General features: G+C 38.9%; 1 protein-coding gene across 2 annotated transcripts in view; it reads left to right on the top strand.

The window, feature by feature from the left end:
• The window catches only part of si:ch211-51h4.2, an 87,075-nt gene that overhangs the window by 46,797 nt on the left and 12,664 nt on the right, over window positions 1-27,614 (top strand). For both annotated transcript variants that reach the window (XM_042416184.1, XM_042416185.1), the window contains 4 exons: window positions 428-527; window positions 3,789-3,847; window positions 5,180-5,244; window positions 16,994-17,140. In XM_042416184.1, the coding sequence (XP_042272118.1) occupies window positions 428-527; window positions 3,789-3,847; window positions 5,180-5,244; window positions 16,994-17,140 (371 nt within the window). The remainder of the gene's footprint in view (window positions 1-427; window positions 528-3,788; window positions 3,848-5,179; window positions 5,245-16,993; window positions 17,141-27,614) is intronic.

The following is a 27,614-nucleotide window of genomic DNA, read 5'->3' on the forward strand; positions in this document are numbered from 1 at the left end:
AAAGTTAATGAACCCATAATGGTTCCTTTCTGCTTTAATTGAATTTTATCTTTTTCGTTTATGTCATGGTTTGTGCATTTGTCCCTAATCTAAAGTTAGATTGATATATGTAAATGTAATTTTGTTCCACAGGCTGATTGAGGGAAAACTTCAGCAGCTCCCAACTTGCCAACATGTCCATCACCTGCAGCAGTCACAATCCTCAATAAGACACCATCTAACATCCTCTTCTACTGTTTGTCTTAGATTGAAATGTACATGCATCTTTGCTGTTTTGTCCTGTGTTGTTTGTGTTGGTGTGGAGGATTTAATTACCTTCCCGCAAGACCTTCATCTTGATATTGACTTGACAGAATGAGTCTTACAATTGCTTATGCTGTTGCAAACATCCTGTTACAGAAGACCTGTGTGTGTTTGTGTGTCTCAGGTGGCTGTGACATTTGCGGTGGGGTCAGAGGTCGGCCTTCAGAGCAGCAGTGACTTCAGTCAGATGGGGAAACCTTTCCTAATGGGCACAGTAGCTCTGGGTGAGAATCAGCTTTGTACTTTCTTCCTTCCTGTCTTTTCATCTTCCTGACCTTCTGAATTTCCTCTTTTTCCAGTCCATGCTCCTTCTTTTACAGCACTTCCTTTTTTTTTGGGCCAAGAGTACTGAAGGCCTGTGATGTTGCGCCTGCCACCTATAATTAGATTTGACCACCAGATTTGGAAAACAAATTGTTATGGTCACAGGAAAATGGCCAAAATATAGTGCTCTTTTAGAAAATACAATGTGAAAAAGGTGCAGTGATAAGAAATAGCGTTGTGATGGAAATCTTGTCAAACACCCTGAAAATATTACCCTACATCCCACTGACATTCAGTGGGATGTATGGCAATGTACCTTTTTAAAATATGTTGATTGTATGTATGTATTAATAATAAAAAACTGAGGGAAAACGCAACCTATTCCAGTGAGGTGGTTTATTCTCCTTAGCCTTCATTTGTTGAAATAAATGCATCTGAGTAATGAGTGTGTGGATTTCCTATTTTTTATGAATAAAATATCATAATTACTGAGACAAGATAAATGTTACATCCCGCACATCTAAATAAAAAGTATTGTTCTAGAAAAAGAAAATAAAAACAACTTCATTCAAAACATTTCCTCTAATAATCATTTCGCTTTCATTGTCTATTTGTATTTATGCCCTCCAGAATAAAATTACAAACTTTCTTTTTTTCTTTTTTAGCCAAGAGTGCAACAACATTTAGGACAAGACAGCTACCCCCTTTCAAGTCAAGTCTTATTGTTTGTGGGCACATACTCAAAGTTCTAGCTATCTCACCCACAAGGCAACATCATTAGGACAAAATAAATGCATCACATCCTCAATATCAACATTACAGGAACAACATTTTGACAGTTTTATAAATCTAATCTGAAAAGCATCTGTCTTGTTGGAAGGATCTTAAATAAAAAAAAAGAATATTGAGTCAAAAATCAAGCTACCCCTGCCACCAAGGAAGAGGTATATCAAATATTTCTTCCCAGTAGAATTGAGTTCGTAAGGAATATTAATTAAATCTTACTTAAATATACAGATGTGTGTTTATCACTGTATCTTTGGACAACTTGAACTGAACCTGCCTAAAGTATAGATATATTTAAGATATTTGACTTTTGTTTGTTTGCTTTTGACACAACATCATAAACGTTGATGGGAGGGATTGACAGCGGGTTTTCCTCTTTTCTCCCATTTCTCCTCATCCTCCCTTTTTTCGATACGAGCTGAGACTAGTGGAGAGCAGACAAAAGCAGAATAGCGGAGGCAAGAGGGAGCAGGAAAACAGGAAACATGAAAAGGGGAGATGAAAGGAGAGGAGAAGAGACGAGTACTTGCATTGAAAATTCACCTCACCAGTAATCCCTACAGTTGATGTCATACTTTCTTTTGCATAAAAACATGAATTTTCAGCGTATCAGTCAGTGTACAATCTGTTAAGCCGCACAGACCTAAATAAGGCAACAAAAACTGAAATGAAAACTGATAGAGGTCTGAGATCCGGTCATTGTGCGCATGTGTGTTTTTCTGTGTGCTTTGTCATTCACACCACTAGCAAGTACTTTGGCTTCCTGAAGTCACTGCAACACATCAGCCGTGGCAGCATATTGGGTTATTGCTCTGTTTCATTAGCATTCCTGTGACAGCTCTGACTGTACTTCCTACCAGCTTTCATTACTTCACAGGGTCATTTGAACATGCAAACTGCCAGCGGTGACAGCTGCTTTGCAGTTTGTCATTGCTAGTTGCATAGAACAGCATAGAAAAACTTTAAATCATTTTCCTAAGATTGAAAAAGGATTGTGTTTACCTCAGAATTGCATTCTGGTCAGGTTTCAAAAGCCTCTAACAACATTCAGGCTATGATGGGACGCTAAAACTACTCACTGAAACCCAGACTAATACAATGCTTTTAGGTTTGTTTGCAGCTTCTTAAAGTAGAGTGAGACAGATTTCAATGCATCTTATGTAGACTGACACCTCAAATACGAATAAATAAAACACCACAATATCAGAACTGACCCCAGTGAACTTTCATTTCAATGAATAACTGACAACTATTAGTACAGACCCAATAAACTGTAAAGTCATTTTAATCAAAACTTAAACCTGCGGTGTGGACCTTTTACATATAAATGAATGTCCATTACATTCAAGCCCTTGCCAAACAAGTTCACACAATGCTGATTAAGCCTATCACCGCCAGATAAATCTGTCTGTATTTCACAATATACAGAATTTTTAAATCTCATGTTGGGAGGGACTTTCCCGCACTGGCTGTTTGAATGCACACCCAGAGACTTCCGCCGGCCAAGCTGGCTAACTTCTAGTTAGTCCTCTGCTAACTTGAATGGGGATAAAATAATTGAATCATGCAGCTCTTCTAGACTTTCCAAATGTTATTGGAAAGTGACATCACTTGAGGCAATTTATCAGATTTCACACAGCTCCCTCTGGAGACACAAACTATTTTCACATATGCAGTAGTACTCTCCAACACCTGGAAACACACTTGTTGTTTTGCAAACTCCAGTCAGATTGTGGATTCAGGCTTCTTAAAAGAAGGCACACAACACCTGTAGACTGGAGATGAAGAAATGAGTAGAAAATGTTCTGAAAACTTCATTTGTCCATTATATGTAGGCGTTGGACAATCTGACCTAAAATCTGTATATATTCCAATAATTTGTCATATTTACTTTAATGATACAAATTAACAGTAACTTCTCTGTAACTATATGACTGCATTATGTTTTCTCGCTTGTTGGCTCACTTCCGATATGATTCATGATCCACCCACTGGTCGTTTATTTATTGAAAATTGTAATGTGAATACATTTAGGTCATTTTTATATTGTTTAGGTAAGAGATTCATAATGTCAATAATTTGATAAAAGAAGTTTATTCTCCAGTCATAGTGTGCCTGAACCATCATGAAGCACATCAAACAGCAACTTGACATTCTGTTCACTGAGGCACCGCGTCATTGTTAGAATCTTGGTTGATTATCATGTTATCACTGTGGTTGGGACTCTACCTAATTATATTGTATATGGACACTAAGAATACACACTGCTGTGCTGCAACAGAGTGAAATAATGTTAGGAGCCATAAAAGAAAGCCTAAGATGGATGTAGCATATGAAGATATCAAAAATCAAATTTGTCTGCATGCAGTAAAATAAAAATGGCAAATATCACACTGTCTGTGGGATTGACTTGTTGTTGCGTTTTGTCTCAACAGGAGGGATTGTAAACGTGATGCCTCTGCTTTTCTCACAGATCTCACACAACAAAACACAGGTAATTCTAGTCTTTCACTACATCCTGCACTGCCTGCTTGTCTGTAGACTCAATGTACTAAATTGAGAAATGGCCTATGAGCCACTGTCTTCACCATCCCTGCTGAGGTTTCCTGCTGGCTGAGTCAGTCTTTATTGTGAAGGCACAAACTTTTTGCAACTTGCACCTCTAAAAAGTGCAATTATTTTGTGAAAGTATATAAAAGTCAGTATTTATCAAAATTAAAAATAACAAAAAAAGTAAAATACAGGCAAAAGGTATCCATAACCACATTGTTGACAAATAGGCTGCAACTGTGTCTTCTATATGCATGTTAAAGACATTGATTGTAGGCAAGGACTCTTCCAAACAACCTTAAATTAACAGCATAGAAAGCATTTTATAGAAACACACAGTTTGCCAACACTTATTTAACAAAGAAAATAAGAAGAAGCAAATAATTAGTCAATTAATCAATGAGCCAGTCAAAAAAATTATTAATCTGCAACATTTTTTTATAATCAATAAATCAAAATTTTTCAAGCAAATATGCTGATTTGCTGCAATTTAAAGATGTCACCTTTGACTGTCAGAAACTTTGATGGGCATTTTTCAATATTTTAATTCAATAATAATTGGCAGATTGCATAATGGAAATAATCTTAGCCCTAAAATTAAGCCCAAAACTCAAGGTACATTAAATAAAACAACATAATCTGATGACTGAAGAACAAGCCTCTTGAAGACGTGCCTCTTCTGAAGCACTTCCAGTGGACAGCCGTCGGAGACATAACACAACCAAGCCATGTCTGAAGGACATTGTAAGTTAGGCACTGTTTCTGCTTCTAAGACATAGAAGTACCCTGATGTTTATGTCCTCCTGACAAACTGTCACTGACAGCCAGCCTGTGTCTCATTTCTCACTGTCTTTTGTCAGAATAACATACTCTGCCTCATATATAAATAACCACCTACATCTGACTTTGCTAAAACAACTCCAAATGTACATGATTTATATTTTTTGACATTGTTGTCCCCAGTGTCTTTGAAGATGGGTATTTTGCATTAATCACAGATATTTTGCATTAATCATACAGAGACAACGTCAGGCCTAGTCACTGAAAAGCCTTTAAGGGTTCTCTCCAGCACTGTTTAGGTGTGTAAGTGCACAAATGTGTGGATGCAAATGGTGGGTGCAGCCTGTAGTATTGTATGTGCTGTTAAGAATATATTATTTTTTACTGACTTTCATTGTTATTGTCTCGGGATTATATGATCCTATTGTGTCGTTGTTTAGCAAAATTCTTCTATAACCTTGCCTGAGCTGGTCACATGTATTGTATCTTCTTTCAGATCTTGTGGTTTCGGAGAGCAGTTCTTGGAGGCTTGACAACCTGCACCGTGCTCAACATCCTCTGGTGAGCACATTAATCTCTCACTGTCCTGCTCTTCAAAAATGTTACATATACGATGAAAAAACACTTTAGGCCATACTGTGCAGCCCAAACACATACATAACATTGTTTTATACATTTTGTATCATGGCAGAGGCCTCTCCCCCAGGAGAGCATCTAGTATATTGTCTCCCAGGGTAAGCACCACATGACAGCAGGCTATTTCTGTGAACGATGGCCGCAACCTCTCCCCAAGAAGAAGGTCAGGGATTATGGAGGCAGAAAAATTGGGGGGCGGGGGGGGGGGGGCGTGAATTTGTTAAGGCCACAGTAATTATTAGGTTTAAGGTTGTTTCAGCCATCATAGAAAGTGCTTGATTGTTCAATGTGTAAAAATATTTGTTGTTGTCTGTAATGTAGTTTTAATATCAATACTTTATACAATACTTTTGGGAACAGCAGTAGAGGTTGTCTTAAAAGTAAGGTTTTATGGGGCAATTCTATCAGGAATACAAATCTTGCTCCTCTAATCATGAGCCTTGTGGTCAGATGATCACATGTCCTAACATTAATGCTGGACCATCTGGGAGGCAGAGACTGTTGACATCAACTCAGGAGGCAGGACCCTCTGAGAGGTTCAGCAGAGGTTTTAGGAGAGTGGCAGTAACAGCAGCAGCCAGGAGCATTGAGCAAATCTGGTCCAGAGAGAAAGGAGGCCATCTGGCATAACAACCGTCCACAGAGGACTCCAGATGCACCACAGGGCACAGACCATCCAGGACCTCTTGAAACCTATTTTGCAGCTGAAGACTCCGACAGCTTGATCTGATCGCAGCCACTCTAGTCAATGCTTGTGATCCCATCAGACGTGCCGCAGCATGTTTCAGAAGCATCCCAGAAGTGGCTCCTCGCTCTGCTCTGCTAAACATACGAGCCTAGTCTATTTTTGACGGAAGCCACGTCAAGCTGCACGGATCAGATGAGTCAGGCAGGAAGTTGCACACAGGAAAGACATAGAGCATCTGGTCAATTTTCAAAATAAAACCCTGTGCAGACACCCGATCATATATCATATCACTACATCAACATTACGTCGTAACTGGTGGCACCAGGCCAGAAGTCAACCGGTCGGAGGATATTTGTCACCATGGCCAACGAGAGATTCATCTTGGAAGTGGAAAATTACTAAGATTTTATGACTCCACTGCTGCCATGACTGCCCCAGTCCCTGGCTTCCTTTCCAGGTAGAGGGGTAGCTCTCTTCTCTCTGGCGCTGCCAGATCAAAACACTCTGAATCTGAAACTCCCGGTGGGTTATAACGCTGTGCGGAAGATGGAACAAAACCATGTTACAGCCGGTACGCGATGCAGCCATGCCCAATGGAATCTAGGTGTGAGGCTTAGGGGGAACATTACACCCACCCACACCTACCTGCAACGTTAGTTTATTTGGTTGCACTGTTAACAGATAGACCAGCAGCTCTACTGTTGTATGTCTGATAAAGTAGCACCTCTAATATTGTTTGATGTAGTATTAAACCACATTTGCAGACACCACCAATTAATTATACCATAGAGATCCCCTCCAGACAAATTCAGTATATAAAATACTCTACTTTGAATAATAATTTGTGTCTAATATGGTTTTTCCACAAAAAAGTTCAATTATCTCATCAAAATCCTGAAAATGACATCTCCTCCTTCTCCCTCATTATAAATTCCAGAATTGATGAATATGTAAATATTGTTCATTTAAAAAGTTTAACTGCTGGATACAAGATGTCTTCTACTTCACTCCACAGTCCATGCTTAGTGTTTGTGCACTGGAGGCTTTAAGTTTCCACATCACACTTGTGTAAGTTGCATACTGGACTGTGACTGGCTCCAAACTAGGTGTGATGTCACAAATCATGCTCATAGATACACTCCTTAAACTCAGATTTTTAGTTAGCACAGAGAAAGTTTCCATTTTGAGCAGATGAATGTGAAAACAACCTTCTATTATCAAACTTTATAAATAAATTTGACTTGACTTTGACTTGGTGTACTTCACTTCAGCTTCTGGCAAAACAACTTACAGCAGCTCCACACAATAAGTCTCTCTCCTCTGGGATGCTTCTCTGAGATTTATGAGCTTCAGGCTGCATTTTTTTGTTTTGTGTCCAACCTACACACCAGATTCTGAAAGCAGTGTTGTGTGGCAAAGCAATACTCTTTAATGGCAGGTTTTTTCACAGGGGAGCTCCATTTATTGATTCATGATAACATTTCAGTTTTCTCAGTGCTCAGTAAACAGGCCTCACTTTATCCCACCACTTATACAGAGGCCCTTTGGTCAACACGATCACTGCAAAACCCAAAATCAACTTTTGCTTTTTTTTTCCTTTCATTGTTTAGTAAATGTATAGTAAGAAAATATGAGTCTTATTGTCAACAGAGTGTTCTATTTTACATGGCATTTGCCTTTTAACCTGGCTCTGTGTTTAACCCCACATCCTTGTGGATCCATACATCAAAAATTGCGTAATGCACCATCATGAAAGGTGGGGTGCCATAGCCACTGCATCCCCCTTCATTTATTGTTTAGGATGGCTTTGTTCATTCAACACACCACCCAGCAGAACCTCTCATACTGTGGTCTCCTGGCTATTGCAGCTCCTCATCAGGTATGATGCTTGCACTTGAGGCCACATCATACATACCTCATATACACATCATATGCCCAGGTTTTAAAATCAGCCATATCAGGCCCTCTGAATGATCTGGCATATGCAGCACCAGGATTACTATGCTCATGCTGAGACCTTGATCATCCCAGTGAACTCTTAGACAAAATTTCAAAAAACAGTAATTTATGTGGAAGTGCTGGATTCACTCCTGGAGGCAAAGTTAATTCATGTTCATTTTCAGTGAACTTTGACACACAAATTTGTGCTGTTGAGAGCTGGTGTAACAAAAATAGAGGAAGCCATCATATTAGCTATGTCTCACCATTCAGTTTTTTACAAGCTTGGTCTGAGATACAGCATCAAGAGCTTTCTTCTTTGTATCAAAAACTAAGCACAACAAATGGTAGCCATGGCATGACCCACAGTAGTCATTACCTCACCAAGCTTCCAGGACCAGGTATTTTGTGAAGAAGCACAAATCAGTTTTGTTTGTGCCATTGTCTGTTGTGACTGGGCTTACTAAACTCTGTGTGAGCTTTGTCAGAATGTCTGACAAGTGAAGAAAAGGACAGCAAAGTAGTGGAATACCTATAACAAGAATTATCTCCTATCTCTGATAGCCCTGTTGACAATGGTCTCATTGTGTGGCTGGTGCTCCTGACTGTCGCTTAAAGCCTCCACAATAGAAGAGAGAATTACAGAAGATTGAGCTTATGTGTTGTGCAGCAGGGCAGTTTGGTAAACTGCCTGGTGCTGTTGCCACAGCCATTGAAAGAGTCACAACTCTTGCCATGTTTGGCAAGTTTGGTTAAGAATCGTCACCCTTCAGTGTTGTGACAGGGAAGTGTTGCAGGGAACTCTTCTCTGTGCTTCCTTGCCTGACACCTATGAGACATTCAAGCAGCTAAAAGAGAAGTGAGTAAGGCTGCAGCTCCCCACGGCCACAAACCTACCAGCCATCCCTGACCAGCTGTTGTCAGCCAAGCAAATTTCAGCCCTCAAGAGAAAGAAGAAAAGTTCTTTCATCTTCCCAGTAAGAAATGTCCTCTGCTGCACAGTCCTCATTCTTCTTCCTGGCAAATGCATTTTCCACTGAGGAGATGGGACCAGCTACCATCTTACTCTGTCCCTCTAGGCAGCAGACCAAGACATGCTGCCATCACTTAGTACTGTGTGGCTGTGTAGCCTCTCCATGGTAAATCCATCTGAGGCTAACCACTCTCTTATGATGGGCTTCAAAGAAGGACATTCAGGAAAATCTGCATGTTTTGCTGGTAGCTCCCAATCAATGGATGCCCCTCAGTGGAATTGATCTCCGCAGAGATTGACCCTTCAGCAGGCTTTATCTACTGTTTGTGTCAGGGTGTCTCTAAAGCTCTGTTGGGAATTCTAGTTGAAAGTCTACCATTTTCACCATTAGTCTGTACATTGCCCCATTTTCAAGTAGGTATTATCCACAATTACACATTTGCCTCTTCTTCAGTCAGTGCATAGCATCACTAAAAGGACCCTGTATTGCATTTTCAAGAGACCTTGGTAAGTTAGGATGTAGACCAAAGTGGAACAGTTTGTCTTCTTGAGTTTGCAGAGTCTCATTGTTTGGGTTGTCTGCCATCCAACGTCAGCATTTTACAGTATACCTTATAGGAAACTCCTCTAACAAAGCGACCCATCCTTGTGATCTGTCGGTTCCACACAGCAAGTCTATACGGCCATGGTAGTGAAGCCTGTGTGAAACACAACTACCATTATTTGTTATAATTCTAGTTCTTTGAACATAGACAGAGCCCTCTAATTCTGCTGCTCTGCCACTACACTAGGCACTGAACTTGAGTGGATGCAGCACACTCCCTTTTTGGGTCCACTTCAAACAAAGTACTTCAATTATAGAACAGTATTTGAAACCCCTTTCTCCTCATACCCTTCTGATTGTGGAACTGGGGCTGCAATTTCTGTAACTTTTCAAAATTGGCAATCTGACAGGCACACCCACTTCATGCAGCAATTGGTCAGGTGTGCAGAAGTAAAAAAGCAGGCAGGATTTGAATTTCATACTCACTCTCTTTTCCTTCCTCACTACCATCACACTATTCATATGTAAAAACAATTAAACTCCATGAATACATTTGAGGAGAGAATGAAAGTGTAACGTGATCCCCATTCGAATGATTATTGTGTCACTCTTTCCGGATACACCATTTTAATTTAATTTCCTCCTTATTTCATAGACATCATTGAGATCCGGGTAAATTATGGCCACAAATTTACTACTACAGTATGTGATGTTTTCAAGAGTATAAGGGTGTAGAACCTATTTAAAGCAAATAAAAATAAAGCATGTAGTCATTCGTGTCATTCTTTTCATCAAAACCTTTTATATCATCAGAGAGTTAATATATTAATATAAATATTACCTTTATTAAAATTTTAAAATTAAAGCCATGATAAAATAACTGAACTCAGAAGTTCATGTAATGGATTTGACTTGACACAAGTTGTTCTTCACAAAGACTACAGTTTGGCACTGTTTGTTATAAGTTGACTGAAATCAACAGAACTGACACTTTACAGATGCAAATCCTCTCTCACCCATTGCTTTGTCTCACCACTCTCTCTTATCACACTACTTCTTTTTGGGGTCCCTGTTCCTGCTTGATGCCCTGGTAAGCAATTTCCTTTGCCTCCATTTTTCAGACCATAATTTTGATTGATAATTATCGTTGGGGACATAATTCTGTTGAGCCACCCAGCAGAATGAAAGACTAGTAGAATAAAATAGAAATGGTGTGTTGTTGGGTGCATTCAGGCGTAGCCACAACAAATGAATGGATAAATCTCTCAGAGCTGCACGGTGCACAGCCGACTCAAAGAGACCAACAGTCAATGCCGCACAGAGAGGAGAAAACTTGCTTGTCCGTGACTTGCTTTCTCTCTCCATGCAGTCTAACTTTATGGCCTCTGGTTTTCAACAAAGAACTTGTGATTCATCCTTTATTTCCCAGCCTGCTGTCTTTGTTTTTTGAAAACCTTCAAAGACTAGCTGTACCCTAAAGGATTATCAGGCTGATTTCCACAATACTTAAACACCTTGACAATCCAAGGGGAAATCCCCAGCTGAGGCTCGGTTGGGACTGTTGGTCAGCCATGATCATCTCTTATAATACATGTATCCAAGCTGCCTATTTTATACATTTGACATAGCAGACAATCTCCTTTGTGTAATCCATTGTGAACATCTACAGATGAGATCCCAAAACACTGTGAAATCTTACATTATGTATGTGAAGCAATGAGTTGAGATTTTGACCTTGGGAATAGTAGTTAACTAAACAATCTCTCCACAAGGTCCATTCAGTAGCCATCCTAGATTGTTTGATCATATCACACAATCTTCAGATTGAATTTTGTCCAGTTTTTTTTAGGGAAATGTGGATGTTCAAATTTTCATTTTTGTGAGCATTTAAAATACTTTTCATCCATGTTGGCCTAAACATCTAGATTGAAGGCCCTATTTTCCCACAGGCACAAGGCCCTCACTGGTTCAAACAAAGTCTTTATGCAATTTTCCCAAGGGCACCAAAGGAGCACACTTGTGCCGACACATAATTAAAGAAAGATTCTTAACAATAATATAATCCACATGAACCTAATCCAGTGATCCAGAGTTCAGAAATATGTTCTGTCAGATGAGTGAGTTTCCCACAACAACTTGTAGAATGTCATGTTTAATAAACAGCTGTAGTCATCACATAGCGCCAGGAATGATATATGTGTTTCATCTACAGTCTCTCATTTGAGAGAGGGACTGTGCATTAGTTTAGCAAAGGATGGGACAGCAGAGGAAATTTCATTAATTATTTAAATCTTGCAAAACTGTTACTCACAGATTCCAAGTTTAACAATAAAATAATTTGAAGCAACGCAGCTGTCCTCAGGATGTGTCCTGAGCTCAATCAAATCTGTCAATCTGACAGTTTTATTAAATAAATGTTTGAACTCAGTTTAGAGAATCAAAATATTTTTTCTGTCACGTCACAAGGATTAAATGAGTTTTCAGTTTTTCCACTTACAGTCAAGTCTCAAAATATTTGCAGTTGTCAGTTCTGGAAATGGACGTGTATCCATATAATCAGGGTAACCCTTCCTTTTACAGTCCCCTAATTACTTAATATTTACCCAGTAAATATATGGTGAATTATAGTATATTATTGGGTAATTAATCCTGGTAATAAGTAGGCAAATACGGAGAAACTACAGCTGAAACACTAAGAAAAACCTCCACTATTACCCATCAACTCAACTAAGTACCATGTAGTTATGACCAGTTTAGGTTAGTAATAGCTCAGATATAATTGCACACTTGCTAGGAAAGTAGGCAACCAATTGTCAAATTACAATTGTAGTTATCCAAGGTTTATGTTGGTAACAGCCCAAGTTTAATTATATTGTATCTACAAATTAAGATAGTACTTTCCAATTAATTAGTTTTTCTTATATAGTTGTTGTTCATGGCTACACCCATTTATAAAAGGTCTATTAGATTTATCTTATTCTTACCTGGTAACAACCTCCACGGGAACAGTTTTCTTCTACTGTCATTGTACATCTTAAATACTGGGTATGTTCTTGTACATGTTTTTAGAATTTGCTCAGTAAGTAAGCTGAAACTGTACTGTAGAAGGAAGCCTTGTTTGTTTCCATGGTATTACAGTGTTCTTACCATATCCTTTGTAATAGATCATTCCATTGGCTGTGCTGTTAACAGGTACCATATATGTTTCACAACATCACTAAGTAAAATATGGCAATTTACTCAGCAAGTAAGCTGAAACTGTACTGTAAAAGAAAGCCTTGTTTGTTTCCGTGGTATTACCAAGCTCTTTCTATATAATTCTATATCTAAATGTTTTGACAGATGTGTTTAATTTAAGGATAGTGTAGTGTAGTAAAACACACTCTTAACTTCATTCCTGTACAGCAAATCTTTTGAATTTTAATTAGACCCGATGCATGAGTATATCTTTCCAGTGACTGCTGAGCCAGTTTAAAGCTAGATTATATTTTTCAGACTGATGGTCTGACAGCCAAAAAATGATGATGCCATATGAATATTGCACATTAAAGACATGTAGTTTACAGTTGGTAGGTCATATTTATTAGAGAGACTGGAGAGGTTCAGAGACAGCAAAAGGTATCACCTGCACAAAACTGTATAAGCAACTTGTGAATTTAAATGTGTTCTCAGCAATCAGGCATCCTGACATGACGACATTTCTGGTAACACATTAAAACATGTTTTTATATGGCATTTGTTTGGTAATAGTGGGATGAATCCATCATGTTACTTTAGAAGAACAGCTCAATTTGAAATTGCCAGCCAATTGAAACACAAAATTGTTGGATTGAATTTATAGCTGTCCAAAAACAAAACTGCTGACACTTAATTCAAAAGTATCCAGGAGTTCTGAATGGGTTTCTTGGGCCCATTGGAAAATAAGATTAATTTGACAGATTAATTATAGTATTACCTTTGCTTGTCTCATTAATTTTCCTATAAAATGGATTGTTAGCAGATATGTTCAGTTAACACACTTTTTTTTATTTGTAGCAATGACCTTCAACCTTTGCAGACTGACATAAAACATAATGACTTAAAGTTGCAATCGACATAACAGACAGTTATATAACATACTGTAGATTATGAGGTTATAAATTTAACAGGACCCCTGTAGCAATGTGAAAGAATCAACTAAATGTAACAATGAAATTACCAAAGACAACATCTATTTCAAATGTTTTAAATAAATTATGCAGACACATTTGTAGAGAAGGCAGCAATCCTTTAAAATCTGTATTGAGGACAATTGCTAGTTCATTTTACATTCACTCCATCTACAAAGACAGGCATCTTTTGTATAAACCAAACTCTCAGGGAAAATATGTTACGGAGATCACTTGTATTTGATGCTTGCTTGATAATAAGCTAGCTTTTTTTACACATGATTTGATGCAAATGTAATGTATTCTTCAGGGAATTATTCCAGCATGAAAACGTGATGTTTTCACAAAGTAAACTCTGGGTTGTGTAAAATGGATTTGTGTTCATACTGCTGTTATGTTTTATGATAATAACTTTAGGTCATACCCAACTACATAATGGCACAAACACATAAATAAGGGTCTGACTAAGGCACAGAGGTATTTACTGCAGCAAATGGTACATATAATAATACACTGTTTTTTAAATTATTTATTTTAAGCTTCACAACTGTGTTTTACATTAAAACTTAAAAAGACAAAGGGTTAAAGCAAATTCACATGAGAGAAAAAAGACCTAAAACCTAAAGCATTTATTGTATCCACTATTTGAGCAAACCACTAAACTTATACAGCCATTTTATTTAGCAGAATGGGCTTTGCTCTTGAGGTTGCTCCCTAAAGAATCCTTGCTGCAGTGACAGATTCAGCAGGGAGCACAACAAACCTCTGGGGCCATACAGCACTGAATCCAGCAGACACACAGCACTGAGAGATGATGTACACATGGTGTACAAGGAAATAGATGCCAATGTCAAGTATGGGAAAGGCAAATTAGAACAGGAGGAGGCTGTGGTTTTGGAGGGAGTAAATCATCATCACAATGGACAGTAGTGCCCAGATGTTGGGTGTAACAGTATAACCACATGCAGCAGTGTTATGTTTGGAGTGAAATCACCACCAAGAGTGAGACCATGTCTGTTTCTAAAGATTGACTCATTTTGTGATTCATTGCTCTGCCAGAACTAAGGGGATGATTCATCTCAGCTTGGTCTTGCTAATGAATGTGTAATTAATTCATGGTGGCCCATGTGAGGTTTTACAAGAAGTAAGTCTCTGTTTCCATGTCACGCTTGGGGGGGTTTCATCCTCTGAAAGGGCAGCCAGGCTTGGAAGTAAGAGTGCCATGCATCCAATGTCATGCAGTTTATTAAAAATGAACGGCACATTATCAAAGATTCTACATTACCTGCAGTGAGCACAACCCTTTCAGTGAAGATAACTGTAGCGTTAAGCAAGTTGTTCGGTCTCTTTAACAATCTCAGAATTAAAAAAAGTGCCCTGTTGTAACTGAAAGGCAGTGAAATTCCTCACAGAATTATGTATGTTTTTGAAGGACTGGATATCATAGTCTAACAGTAAACAGTCCTCACCAAAAGTTTACAAAGATTAGTCTAATTGGCATGGTGGCAGTGGGTAGCACTGTCGCCTCAGAGCAAGAGGATTCTGGGTTAAAAGCCTTTCTGTGTGGAGTTTGTATGTTTTCCCCATGCCTGCATGGGTTTCCTCTGGGTGCTCTAGCTTCCTCCCACACACCAAAAGTTAGATTAATTCAGCTAATGGATGGATAGTCTCATTGGGGATTTTTTTTCAAAGAACAGCCCCCCTCCACCTTCCCTACACTTGGTACTTTCATCCATAAAAGGAGTCCATATAGCATTTAGTTTGGCAGTTCTGTGGTCTAAACAAGAATGAATAGGTGAATAGGTAATCAGCTTAAATTAAACAATCCAAAATGTGTATGACTTTGTTCTAACACTGCAAACAAACAGCATTTTAATATTATTGTCACTATGACTTAAAAACCATTTTCAATTAGTGCACATTACCAAACAACACTTCAGTGCCAGCTACATGTAGATGTTAAAGCTGCTGTAGATATTGGCAAACTATTGCCTGTTAGCACATCCAACAAGCACTCATTATCCTTCATTTGGAGTCTCGTTTCTGGCCACCTGGTGAATGCAGGTCCACTTTTCACTCTTCTTGTAGTTCTGTTTTGGTCTCTACAGTATTTCTGAGAAAAATGTTTGGCTCTTGAGCAGCTAAATGCTCCTCTATGTTCACAGTTAGTTTCTGACTTTGTCTGCTGTCTGGTGCTGGGCAGGGAGTGTATAGTGGGTTTGTCAGAGATTTTTTTTTTTCTAAAAACAGCTGCCTGTCGCAGCCCGGAAACAAGCTTGATGAGAGTGGTGAGACTGAACAAAAACAGTAAACTTGTGGACTGTAAAACTAAAACAATTAGCTCAAAGATGCTGTAAAGCTTTGTAGAGATGAGGGGAACTGCAGAAGCTGGTGATAATTCTCTATGGGTTCATCACTACAAGTGACACTTTTGACATTACATGTAGTGATTTGATCCATTGTTAACATAAAAAATATTTAATAGTGCAGCATTGGGAGAAGTGGCAGTGGTAGCTAAGCAGATTATGAGTGTTTTACTGTAGATTAGAGGGCATGCTATATCATTGTGACATTAGCCAGTAAGCACTGGATGTCTTTCTACTGAGAACCTGAAGCTTGCTCTTGATACCCTAGTACCAATTAATTTCAAAATAATTTCTAGAGATCAATCTTTTGTTTTTGTTCCTTGCACATCATGAAACTTATTCAATCCTTCCTCTTCCACCCAAAAGATATAGATAAAATCAGATGAACCTTGTGACTACATATCTTGGAAAAATGTGAAATTGCTTGTTGTGTCATCTAATGGATCATGATACTGTATCTTCATGTGAGCACAGAATAGCTATTAATGCTATTACTACTGCCTTATTGGCAGCTCTTTATTTTCAGTCTACGTAGATAAGTCTCCATTTCTTAACCAAGTAAAAAAAGTAACCATTTAGGAGCTCCTATAAGGCTTAGCTTTATAGTGAAACTCTCAAATTTATCCCCAAGATCTTATTAGGTCAGACACTGCTATAACAAAAATATTCCAAAATGTGGTTCTGTGATAAGGCATCACCAGTGGCTGTGAATATATAGTACAGTATATACTTTACAGTAATTGTTTTAATAACCGGCTGTAGTATATTAAATTGTAGAATATTTGATCGGCATATTTTGTCCCATGTCAGTTATTGTTATGCAAACCTGATGTGGATACAGTCAGTGATAGAGAGGATACTGACTTGTAGTGAAAATCACCTGGAACAGGCATATGAACAGCTGCATAACATGTGTGGAGGTACTGATGGTGAGTTACTAAGTGACATCTTGTTTATTCATGTGGTAATTTAGATCATTTAAATCTGTCATGAATTCTCTCTCTCTGTGTGCTTCAGGTGCTGGGCAGTGCTGGAAATTGTCCCTCAGACGTCGTTACCGGAGAGGCGGACGGTAGAAGAGATGACAACCCAGCAACCCAGCAGCCTGTCTGATCCTCATTCGTCAGTCTCCCCTCTGCTGTACTCCAACATCTCACTAGAGGAGTGAGTCTTTACTCTGGATGCTTTCCTCTCCTGTTTTGTCCCTTTCATTAGAACCAACAGTCCTCTGGCTACAGGCCTACTTTTGAATCCTCTAAGTTATTGCCTGGACATATTCTCTGACAGTAAAGTCACCTACAGCTGCATTCTTTAGTCTGCATTCAGTGGGCATTTTTTGTTTTTCATTTGTCACAACAGATGAACCAGGATTTATCACATAAGTGGCTTGTTTGATTCGTAGTAACCTGGCTTCAGTCTTACTGGGAATCTAAACTGTGTGAATATTTTCTGGTTGCTTTAGTCTTGATAGTAAAGTGAATATCTTTGGGTTGTGGACAAAAAAGACATTTGAAGATGTCACCTTGGATTAATCAATAATGAAAATAATCCTTAGTTGCAGCCCTACATGAGTGCCCTGTACTCACCATGCAGCCATCACTGACCTCAGAACCAGCTGTCTGTCAAAGAGACTTCTAAAAATGCTCTCTATGTGAACTGGTCTTTAAAGTCCAAAAAATCACATTTCAGAACCTTTAACTGTAGCTGAGCATGATGGACCTTACTGTAATCCATGTCGTATTTGTCCTTCTCCAGTGATCAGCTGTTAGTAGTTAGCTAGTATGCACAATAGCTTGTCTTTTAGGATTGTCACCTGTAGTGGGTATGGATTATGTTTTAATGAACCATGCCATCATTCTTTTAACTGAGGGCCAATGACTGTTTTACTATAAATATTTTAATGTAGTTATTTGGTGCTGAAGTTCAAATGGCATTACTATCACCTGAACAAATGAACTAAAACGAAGGAGTAAATACTCCAGAGGTCACATAAACCACCTCATGCTTGATGAGAGCGAACCCTTGCACGATCTTGGGCCAAGCCAAACCATTAATACTGGATCACGCAGACCACAATTTCAAGGCAATTCAATAGAAAATCCTAAGAACATTCTAAGAACTGATTTACACTCTTTTGTTAATCAACCAGTCTTCAGTCACTATATAATTGTGACAGTATAATTGTTTGCATTTTCTGATGTATCTAAAGGCCACACCTTAAAAATACAGAACAAGAGTTTATCAAAGCAACTATCCAAATTGTCCCCTGTGACCTGTATTATGAGTCATTGTCAAATAACATCCATCAATTTTCGGTCACTCCTTAAATAATTTGGCAGGCATGGAGCTCATTTTGAAATTACGTTGTCCACTTCCATTCTGAGCTCCTAAAAACAGCACCAGATTTCCATTTCTGTTAGCTTTTTGTCATCAGAATTATACAGTGTGCTATTCCGTTGACACTCAAAGGTGACAGTGATGATACATCAGCAGAGATTTGTGTGAATGTGCACAATTAACAGCTCTTGTACTGAATATGTAATTATTTCAAAGCATCTTTGAATTGGAATAGCTCCCTGGCTCAGGCCTTCCCTTTCCATTAAAACCTCCTTCATTTCACTGATTTGCAGAACAACCATTTTTCATTCTGATTGCTTGGCATGAATTTTTATTTCTGTGTTATTCTTTTACTCCCCCCTACCCATCACTGTTCATTGTTCATCTCTTTAAAAAGCAGAGCTGCTGTGACCCACATGGCTAAAACAACCTCAGGAACAGGTACTCTCTTCTCCCTGCTTGGCAGAGCTGTGGCTTTCATAGACCAACATTGCCCCCTAGTGGAAAATGTATATTTTTATGATTTTCTTTAAAAAAAAAAAAAAAAAAAAAAAAAAAGCATCTTTTAGCAGCGCATGGTTGTTAAACCATTTCAAATCCCAATCCTCTTACCTTGTTTTCCTCATGTGTTGAGTCCTTTCAAGCAGCTATGTGCTTTTAAAGCCATGTCAGGATGAAGGGGGTAATAACAAATATAAAAGTGAGGATGGGGGATACTCCAGCATCTCAGATGGCTTTGTGTGTTCTGTTACTGGGATCAGAAACAACAGTTTGCTTTTAGACAAGTTGCAGTTTGAAAAACACTTGGGATTTCTGGGGAATGTTACTCCTCAGGTAAAGGTGATTGGAGAGCAATTTAAGGTCTGGAAAAGTTTGGGAGTTGCAAAGGTATAAAAATATCTGGAGTACATTTGCTGTGTTAGGCTGTAAGAGTTTGGTCCAGGGGGCTCATTTATCGAAGCATGAGTGAAACAAGCTGTAAATGTTTGAGTAGAAACAGTTCATACAAACAAGAAAATAGGTATTTATCAAACATGTGTTTTTCAGTATGAATAATGTTATTTCTTACCTGATCTACATCCATCTGCTTGTGCATGCACACCCAACAGAATGCCATATATGGTCAGCCACATCCCTTTGAAAGTCCTACTAACTTCAATGTAGGGTGTCTTCCTCTCCACATGTGTCGTCCAAGACATATCATAACTGTACAGACAAAGAAAAGAACTTTACTACTGCACCATGTCAGTCTCCATTTTGTTTACATCTGCTTCCCTATGAGATCATGTGAGGTGGTCCATTGCTCCCTCTGGCACAATAATCTTAACAATATCCTGTAGTGTGTGATGTGCCATTATTTTCAAATCTTGTAGTGTGTGCTTATTTGAGATTAGAGAGAATATCTGTGAAGTTTCTCCTTATGTGCGTAATGCAACCTGATTTCAAAATTGTTTTGGATTTTAAAACTCCTATAGTCTGAGCTCAGCTGTAGTTAAAAAATTAAAACAAATGGTATTGACATATTATTTCATTATTAATGTCCTCTGGAACGATAGATGACAATCTTTAAATTATGCTTTCATGGTTGGCAGAGTTGCTTTTTGTACCTGTAATTTAGGGAGTGGGTTACCCAGGATTACACTCATGCATCAAAAGGTTTGTGGTAAATCTCAAGCACAAGCAGAAATTGATAAATCCGATTCTGTGCATAGAAATTAGGGTACACATACAGTAATAATTGAGGCCCCAGGTCAGGTTTATGAGCAGAATACATATCAGAATAAGTGAAGTTGTCATCCATACCAGAGAGGTCCGAGACCAAGTCAACACCTGGGCAGTTTGAGGACTATTAGACAAGGATATACAGTATGTCCCAAAATGTAATTATTTAAGATGTAGATGTACATCTACCTTTAAGAATTTTCCATAATAGACAATAGCTTTCAACCTCATCCTTGATCGTTAAAACCTAAAAATATTTTTAAAAAATGTAATGGCTGGTACAATGTTCAGTCAACATCCTAATTAGGATAGAGAGGCTGAAATCATCAGATATGTGGTCCAGACTTTTAGTCCTACACCTGACTGCATGTTAGTAGTCCTACTTTCAGCTGTCACACATAATAATCATGCAAATATACAGCTTCTCCTGGATAAAATTTGTGCGTTTTGTTGCATTCTAAATGACATGTCAACACAATTTCACCAAATATTTGTTTAATTAAAAAAATGTGTGAATTTGGCATTGGCAAATACTTAGTGACACCTCCTTTGGCAATAATCACAGCTAGTAAACATTTCTTGTCGCTAGTCTTTATTTTTTTCCGTAAGAATCATCTTTTTTATTTCTATTATTATAATATAATAATAGGAACATAATTGGCATCATGTTTCCTGGGATGGCGTTCTCTCACCTCAGAGTCATGCATTGTTTCAGTCATGGCAAGACATCACTGAATCTAGTGTGGAAAGTGGATCAACGCTGAGGCAGAAGAGAGGAAATACTTCAGTAACTTACACAGAGGAGAAATTTGCAGTGAACGCTCAGCTGCTCACTTTTATATGTTAAAAATACAAACCAAAGAAAGACAGAAAAGAGTGATATTGTCATGAAGAGATTAAGACACTCAAGATGCTCCTGCAAGAAATACTTCATGGACAGGAAAGGAATACCGGGAGCCAAATGTGTCAATTCTAATAATAATCACCACAGTACTTACTAAACTAGTCCATCAGTCTGTGTTGTTATAAACTGTAGAGCTCTAGAGAAAACTAGTTTTCAAATCTGAATTTAAACTAGGTGTGACAACTGGCTTTGACAGCAGAGTGCACATGGCATCTCTCGTATCTTCACCTCCAACATTAGACCATGAAAACATGCCCCACTCTCCTCTTTCCAGTCCTGCGAGAGCTGTAAAGTTATCCTTGTTCACCAGGATGGATGAGGACGAGCCTTGCATGCTTTAATTCAGATCAGTACAGGAGTCAAATGTTCCAGTACTCTGCACAGTCTGAGAGATGTGCCGCTAAAAGCTCTTCTCAGAGGTCAAACAGCAGCAGCTTGCCCTGAGGCAGCCAGCTGTCAGCAGAGTACAGCAACAGGTGCATGAGTTCCCAGCCTGTTTCCATGCATATTTCTGTCAAAAGCTGAAATTAAAGGACAGGTTCACAATTTTTCAAGTCTGTCCTAAAACAGTAGTCAGGTGCTCATATGAATCATCATTCAGTCATCATTTAACTGTGTGTGTGTCTACCCTAACATAAGCCTCTAACATGAGCATGTCTAGCTAACTAGCTTGTTATCTACAATAGTAACGCTGGTTATCAGGTCAAACAATCAAGAGTCGACAGTTTGCACGAGCCAGAGTGCAAAATTAAGAGCAGCACATCCTTCAAAGAAGCTAACTGGGATCTTACAAACTACTTACTGGATTTTAGGGGTTCATCCATTTTAACTTGGACAAACTCAACCGTTTGTCTTCATTCTCAAAATCTCTTCTCAAGTAAAAGTATTGTTTGAAAATACTAACAATAAAGCATAAACCTAAAAATTAAAAGACATTTTAAAAATGTCTTATATTACTATTTTTATAATATTGCACCAAAATACTAAGGCTAACTGACTTTACACTGCAATACAAGAACAATGCTGCTCCTTTATTGTCATGTCCACATGAATCATCAACTGGTGAGGATGCTGACTATTTGCTTTAAGCTTTAGCTTCAGATCTTTTTTACATATTTACAAGGCTTTGATTTCATGTACATAGCCATGAAATGCAAATGCCTTTTACAGGTTTCTGATTTTCATAGTCAGGTGGAGATGGAGTATTTAACCAACCCACAGAGTTAATGTTAGTTAGATAGCTATGGCTAATAAAATCTGCCAGGGATTTTTGGCATTTCAGCCAGGAATCCTGCTTTTGTCTACTCTTATCTGAAATCACTATTAGTTTCACAAAATTACAACACAGTTTTAGTAGCCTGCATTATAAACTGCATTATGTGAAGTGCTTACAATTTAATCACAATCGATTAATCTCACAGAAGGCAGTAACTGAACGTTTCCATACACATACACTGTTGAAATATGATAATGATGCTATTTTGGAACTTTCCTCACATTTTTTTTAGATATTTTAAATCTGTCCCAATCTGTTGTGAGAAAGTAGAATTTTTTCCATCATTTCTGAAGCTTTCTTCCTTCCACAACATTTGCTCAAGTCCAGCAACGTAGCTCACCCCTGACTGTATGAAGCCTATTAGCTTTGGCAATTTGAAACACCAAAAATAAGGCACACAGTGCTGTTTCTTTGCTTGTGCGTGTCTTTTTAATTAGTTTCGTCTTGCTGGTCCCCTTCATCTGACAGCATGTCACAACCAAGAGTATAAAAACTGCCAGCTAAGCAGCTGCCGTAGTACAGCAATGGAAGAGAGGAAGAAAGTGAAATGGAAAGGAAGGAGGGACAAGAAGATATTAGAAAGTGAAGCACATGTACTTTACATTATGCAGTACAGTAACTGTCACTGTCTTGCTATTCCCCTACTAGAGTTGGGCGATATGTCAAAATTTTCTTACCGGCCACCGTCAGCCCAATAACCGGCAATCGCTGATATATTTGTGCCGGTGGATGTGCAGCCAGTGCGCGGGGGGGGGGGGGGGGGGGGGCGGGCAGGGTCCCTATAGAGGACATCGCCATTTTCAGCTAATGCAATCATGAAAGAGCTTGTTGTGAAAAAGAACACAAAAATCCCCTATCTGGGATTATTTTGGTTTGGTAGCATTTATTCACCAACAAATAGCCTAGACTGTACACACATTGGACTGCCACTGTGCACTGCTGGTAGAGCTACAGCTATCTGGCTAATTTAATACTCTCTGTTCCACCAGCGCAACATTTCTCCATTTTCTCTATAGAAGCAGCTGAGATTGTCACTAAAATGAGAATAGCTGGTCCACCTTAAAGGTCAGTCCAGCTTAAGTGAACCTGATCAGTGTCCAGACCGTATTCGGGAAGCACAGGGGAGACTTTGTGTTGCTGACTTTGGGGCTAACCCCCTTCATTTTAATCAGCAGGTGGCAAGCAAGACATGGGAACTTTGCTTGGGTCTTAAGGAGTTGTAGCATTTATTCCCTGACAAATAGCCTAAACAGTACACACACTGCACTGCTACGTTCACAGTTATACTGCTATCCTTATACTCTCTGGTCGCCGGCCTCATTGTCACACACATGCTCTCTCTTGACCACACACTCACACACACAACCTACACACTGAGCTATTCCTTAAAGGACCTACATGTATAACACATTTTAGTTCTAATAGTGAGTCACAAGCCTATCCCCTACACACCAATACACACACACGATAAAGTGTTAGTATAGAGTATAAAGTGTTAGTGCAGTGCCCCAGGAAGTTTAGTAAATATACAGTAGCAGATGTAATTCTCTTGAAGGTTGGTTGCTTCTTCCAGTGTGTGTAGACTCTTTCCTAGAAACATGTAAGTATTGTCAACATTGTGTGACAATTTCAAGTCCAGTAAAATAAATATGAGATGCCATCATGGATTGATTTATACTTTACAACATTTGCATTTTTATGTGTTATGTTCAGTTCAACATATCATATCAAACTAGGGTTTAAAGAAGGTGAAAGCCGCTAAAGTTACTATTATTATTTCAGTCCTGTTATCTCAAGATTGATTTAGTTTTCTTCTTATCTCAGAATAACAAATTAATTTTCTCTGCATGATGGATTAACTGTCTTATCTCAAAAAACAATATTCATTTACTCAAATTACATGAACACTTCCAAATCTAACTAATGAACACATTGTATCAGGTTGTTTAATCCATACACGCAAACAAAAATGTCAAGTTGCAGTTTTGAGGGAGCTACATGCTCTAGATAGGCCTTGTGTCCAAATCTAGTACTTTTATACCTATCTAATACCTTTATTACTTCAGTTATGTGCTGTAACTTTTTCTTTGCATATAGTGGTTGTGTCCACTGGTTGCCTGGCAACCACATACTTGTTTTTTGATTAGCTGCTGTATCACAGCAGCATGGTGGCCTGCACCTGCCTTTTTGGTTAACTGATGCATGGTTGCATCACACCAAGAGCATATAGAGTACACAAAGAGAAAAGAAAAGATGATGTCAAGGTACCAAATTCAACTCAAGACTGAAATTGTCAAGGGCATCAGGGAACTGACCCCAGAGGAGAGAAGGAAGGAGCTCAGGAGAGAGATGTTTAGAGAGTTGAGGGAAATGGAGATGGAGCGCAGAAAGAGAGCATCTCTGGAAGTGCTACAAAAGTGCAAGAATGAAAGAGAGGAAAGAGACAGAGAAACTGAGAGATGGAGAAGGCAGAAAGAAAAACATGAGGAGGAGAGGAGGATGCAGGAAGCTAAACACAGAGAGGAGGAGGAGAGGAGGAGGCAGGAGGCTAAACACAGAGAGGAGGAGGAGAGGAGGATGCAGGAGGCTAAACACAGAGAGGAGGAGGAGAGGAGGATGCAGGAGGCTAAACACAGAGAGGAGGAGGAGAAGAGGGGGCAGGAGGCTAAACACAGAGAGGAGGAGGAGAAGAGGAGGCAGGAGGCTAAACACAGAGAGGAGGAGGAGAGGAGGATGCAGGAGGCTAAACACAGAGAGGAGGAGGAGAGGAGGATGCAGGAGGCTAAACACAGAGAGGAGGAGGAGAGGAGGATGCAGGAGGCTAAACACAGAAAGGAGGAGGAGAGGAGGATGCAGGAGGCTAAACACAGGGAGGAGGAGGAGAGGAGGATGCAGGAGGCTAAACACAGAGAGGAGGAGAGGAGGGCAGATGAGCAAATGGCCCTGGAGAGACAAAAACAAGACCAACTGAAGATAGATAAGCTCCAGTGGAAATGGGTAATGATGGTGGGGGAGGAGCCGGTCACAAGTCTTAAATTCAGTCTGAGTGATCTGGAAAAGGAGCAGCAGAGGAGGCACAAGGAGGCTGAGCTTTGCCATCTGCAAAAAGTGGAAGACAAAGCCAGCTTGAAGTGCCTGACTTCTAAGCTGCAGGGCAAGGAGCAGAGTAAAAGAAAAACTCTGAGAGAGCAGAAAACAGACTGTGAGACTGTTGAAAAAGAGATCCACCCACACGGCTCCACCCACCCACCTTCTGCTGAAAAAGCAAGCCCCAAGACTGAAAGTATGTATCTCATTTGTATCCACTTGTTTCACATTGCATTTTACTACTTATTTAATTCAGCAACTTTTTCTCTGCTCATCATCTTTTTCTTTCCCAGCAACAAAAGCAGCAAAATCCTACAAGTCCCTGCTGAGACTACAGGAGAGACTGAGATTTGAGTTCTGGTTTGAGAAGTACCAGGACCAGAGAGAGAGGAAGAATGAGGCTCACAGGCTCAAAGCTGAGAGGCGCTGCGCAAAGCGGGCTGCCTGCAAGGAGAGCCGCTGGAGCAATTTGTCTGAGCAGTTTTGATTCACCATGTCCAGAAACAGCATCCTCAAAAAATCCATCTTCTGAATGTAAATGTGAAAGGATGTTATTGATGTTCATGAGCTAGTATAATAAAACTGTGTTGCATTGAACCATTTAAGTTGTAGTTTTTGCATAGCACAGGTATTGGTTAATATGTGCTTAAATATACGATATATAATACAATATATAAGTGTTGGATTTTGATTACTTTGAAGTTGAATGGTTAAAGCAGCCCCATGAATGCAGGATAGAGCAGAGTATTTAAAACTAAAAGGAAAGAGGCTCAAGTGTTCTGTCATTCCTGAGCTCAACAGACATTTCTTCAAATCTGACTGTGTTGCCACTGACATGTGGGGTTTGGAGTAGACTTCTCTGTCAGGGAAATAAAATTCAAACTTTTCACGTCATGCAAGTCATGAAGTGACTGTCAAAGTGAACCTCCAATATGTCACAGAGGAGGGTCAAAGTTGTTCAGTAAGTCGCAAGTAAGTCTCAAGTCTTAGCTGTGAAGTTCCAGGTCAAGTTTCAAGCCAAGAGAGCCTGGACAGCTAAGTCCACTTTAGCCATGACTCTGTGGACTGCATGTCAGTCTGTTGGTTGTTTATTCAGACTCTTCAGTCCAGACTTAAATATCTCAAAACTACTGGATGGTTTCCCATAAAATTTTGTAGAGACGTTCTTGGTCCCCAGAGGATAAATTTGAATGAATTTGGTGATCCTCTTACTTTTCCTCTAGCACCACCAGCACGTCAAAGTTTTCAATTATTGTGAGAAATATCTTTAAATCTACTGTATGAATTGGCTCTATATTTGGCTCAGATATTTGCAGTTGCTAGGTGATGAATCCTGACAACTCTGGTCATCATCTGACTTTTACTCCAGCGCCACCATGAGGTTGACTTGTGGCTTTGAATGTAATGGCCCAACAACTATTGGATGGATTGAAATGAAATTTACACACGTTCATGGCCCCCTCACAATGTATGAATAATAATGATAAGTAACAACGAAGAGTGACAGTGTAGTAAATTTACAGAATAAATGAAAGAAAATTTGGAACTTTTGTTGTTTGTTGACCACAGCAGAGTCTTTACATCTGAATGTGGTAACGCAAGGTTTCCCTCTGGTCTGCACGGCCAAATGCATCTTTCCCTCCACTTTACGTAGCGTGATTGGCTGTTGTCGGATTGATATCTGTTGTCAGTAAAATGAAGAGCTATTTTTTTGCATGATTAACATGATTGTTGTTTATATCAGGTATTCCAACTCAAAAGGTTAAAGTCCATGTGAAGTCATGAGTCACTGGTATTAAAGTCATAAAAGTCTTTTTTTGATTTTATTAACTCCAAGTCATGTGACTCAAGTCCACACTTCATGTTGCATGACAGAAATAGACAGCTGAAGTGAAATAATATAATCAATAGGTGCAACTGAAAGTAGGTAAGTATCTCCAATAACAAAAATCCCTCTTCTTTGATAATACAGCAGGTGGTCTACTTAATAATAATAATAATAATAATAATAATAATAATAATAATAATTTTAAAACAATGTTGCTTTACAAAGGCACAGTTTGATATTTCATGTGTAAAAATGAAATATTTCTCTTTATGACAATGGAAGTTGGATTCCTCCTACACTGAATCCACAGCAAATGATATAGAAATAAATTGATGAATTTTCACAGAGCAAAATGTTTTTGACTTGACTTGATTGTGACTTGAGGTGACAGGTGGTCTTTAGGACTCATCCTCAATCAGTTAAAGGATCATAAATATCTGTGTAACAGATTTCTAGATGTCGGGCCAATAGTTGAGACATCTTG

Source organism: Thunnus maccoyii, chromosome 7, assembly GCF_910596095.1.
Source record: "Thunnus maccoyii chromosome 7, fThuMac1.1, whole genome shotgun sequence".
Taxonomy (NCBI): domain Eukaryota; kingdom Metazoa; phylum Chordata; class Actinopteri; order Scombriformes; family Scombridae; genus Thunnus; species Thunnus maccoyii.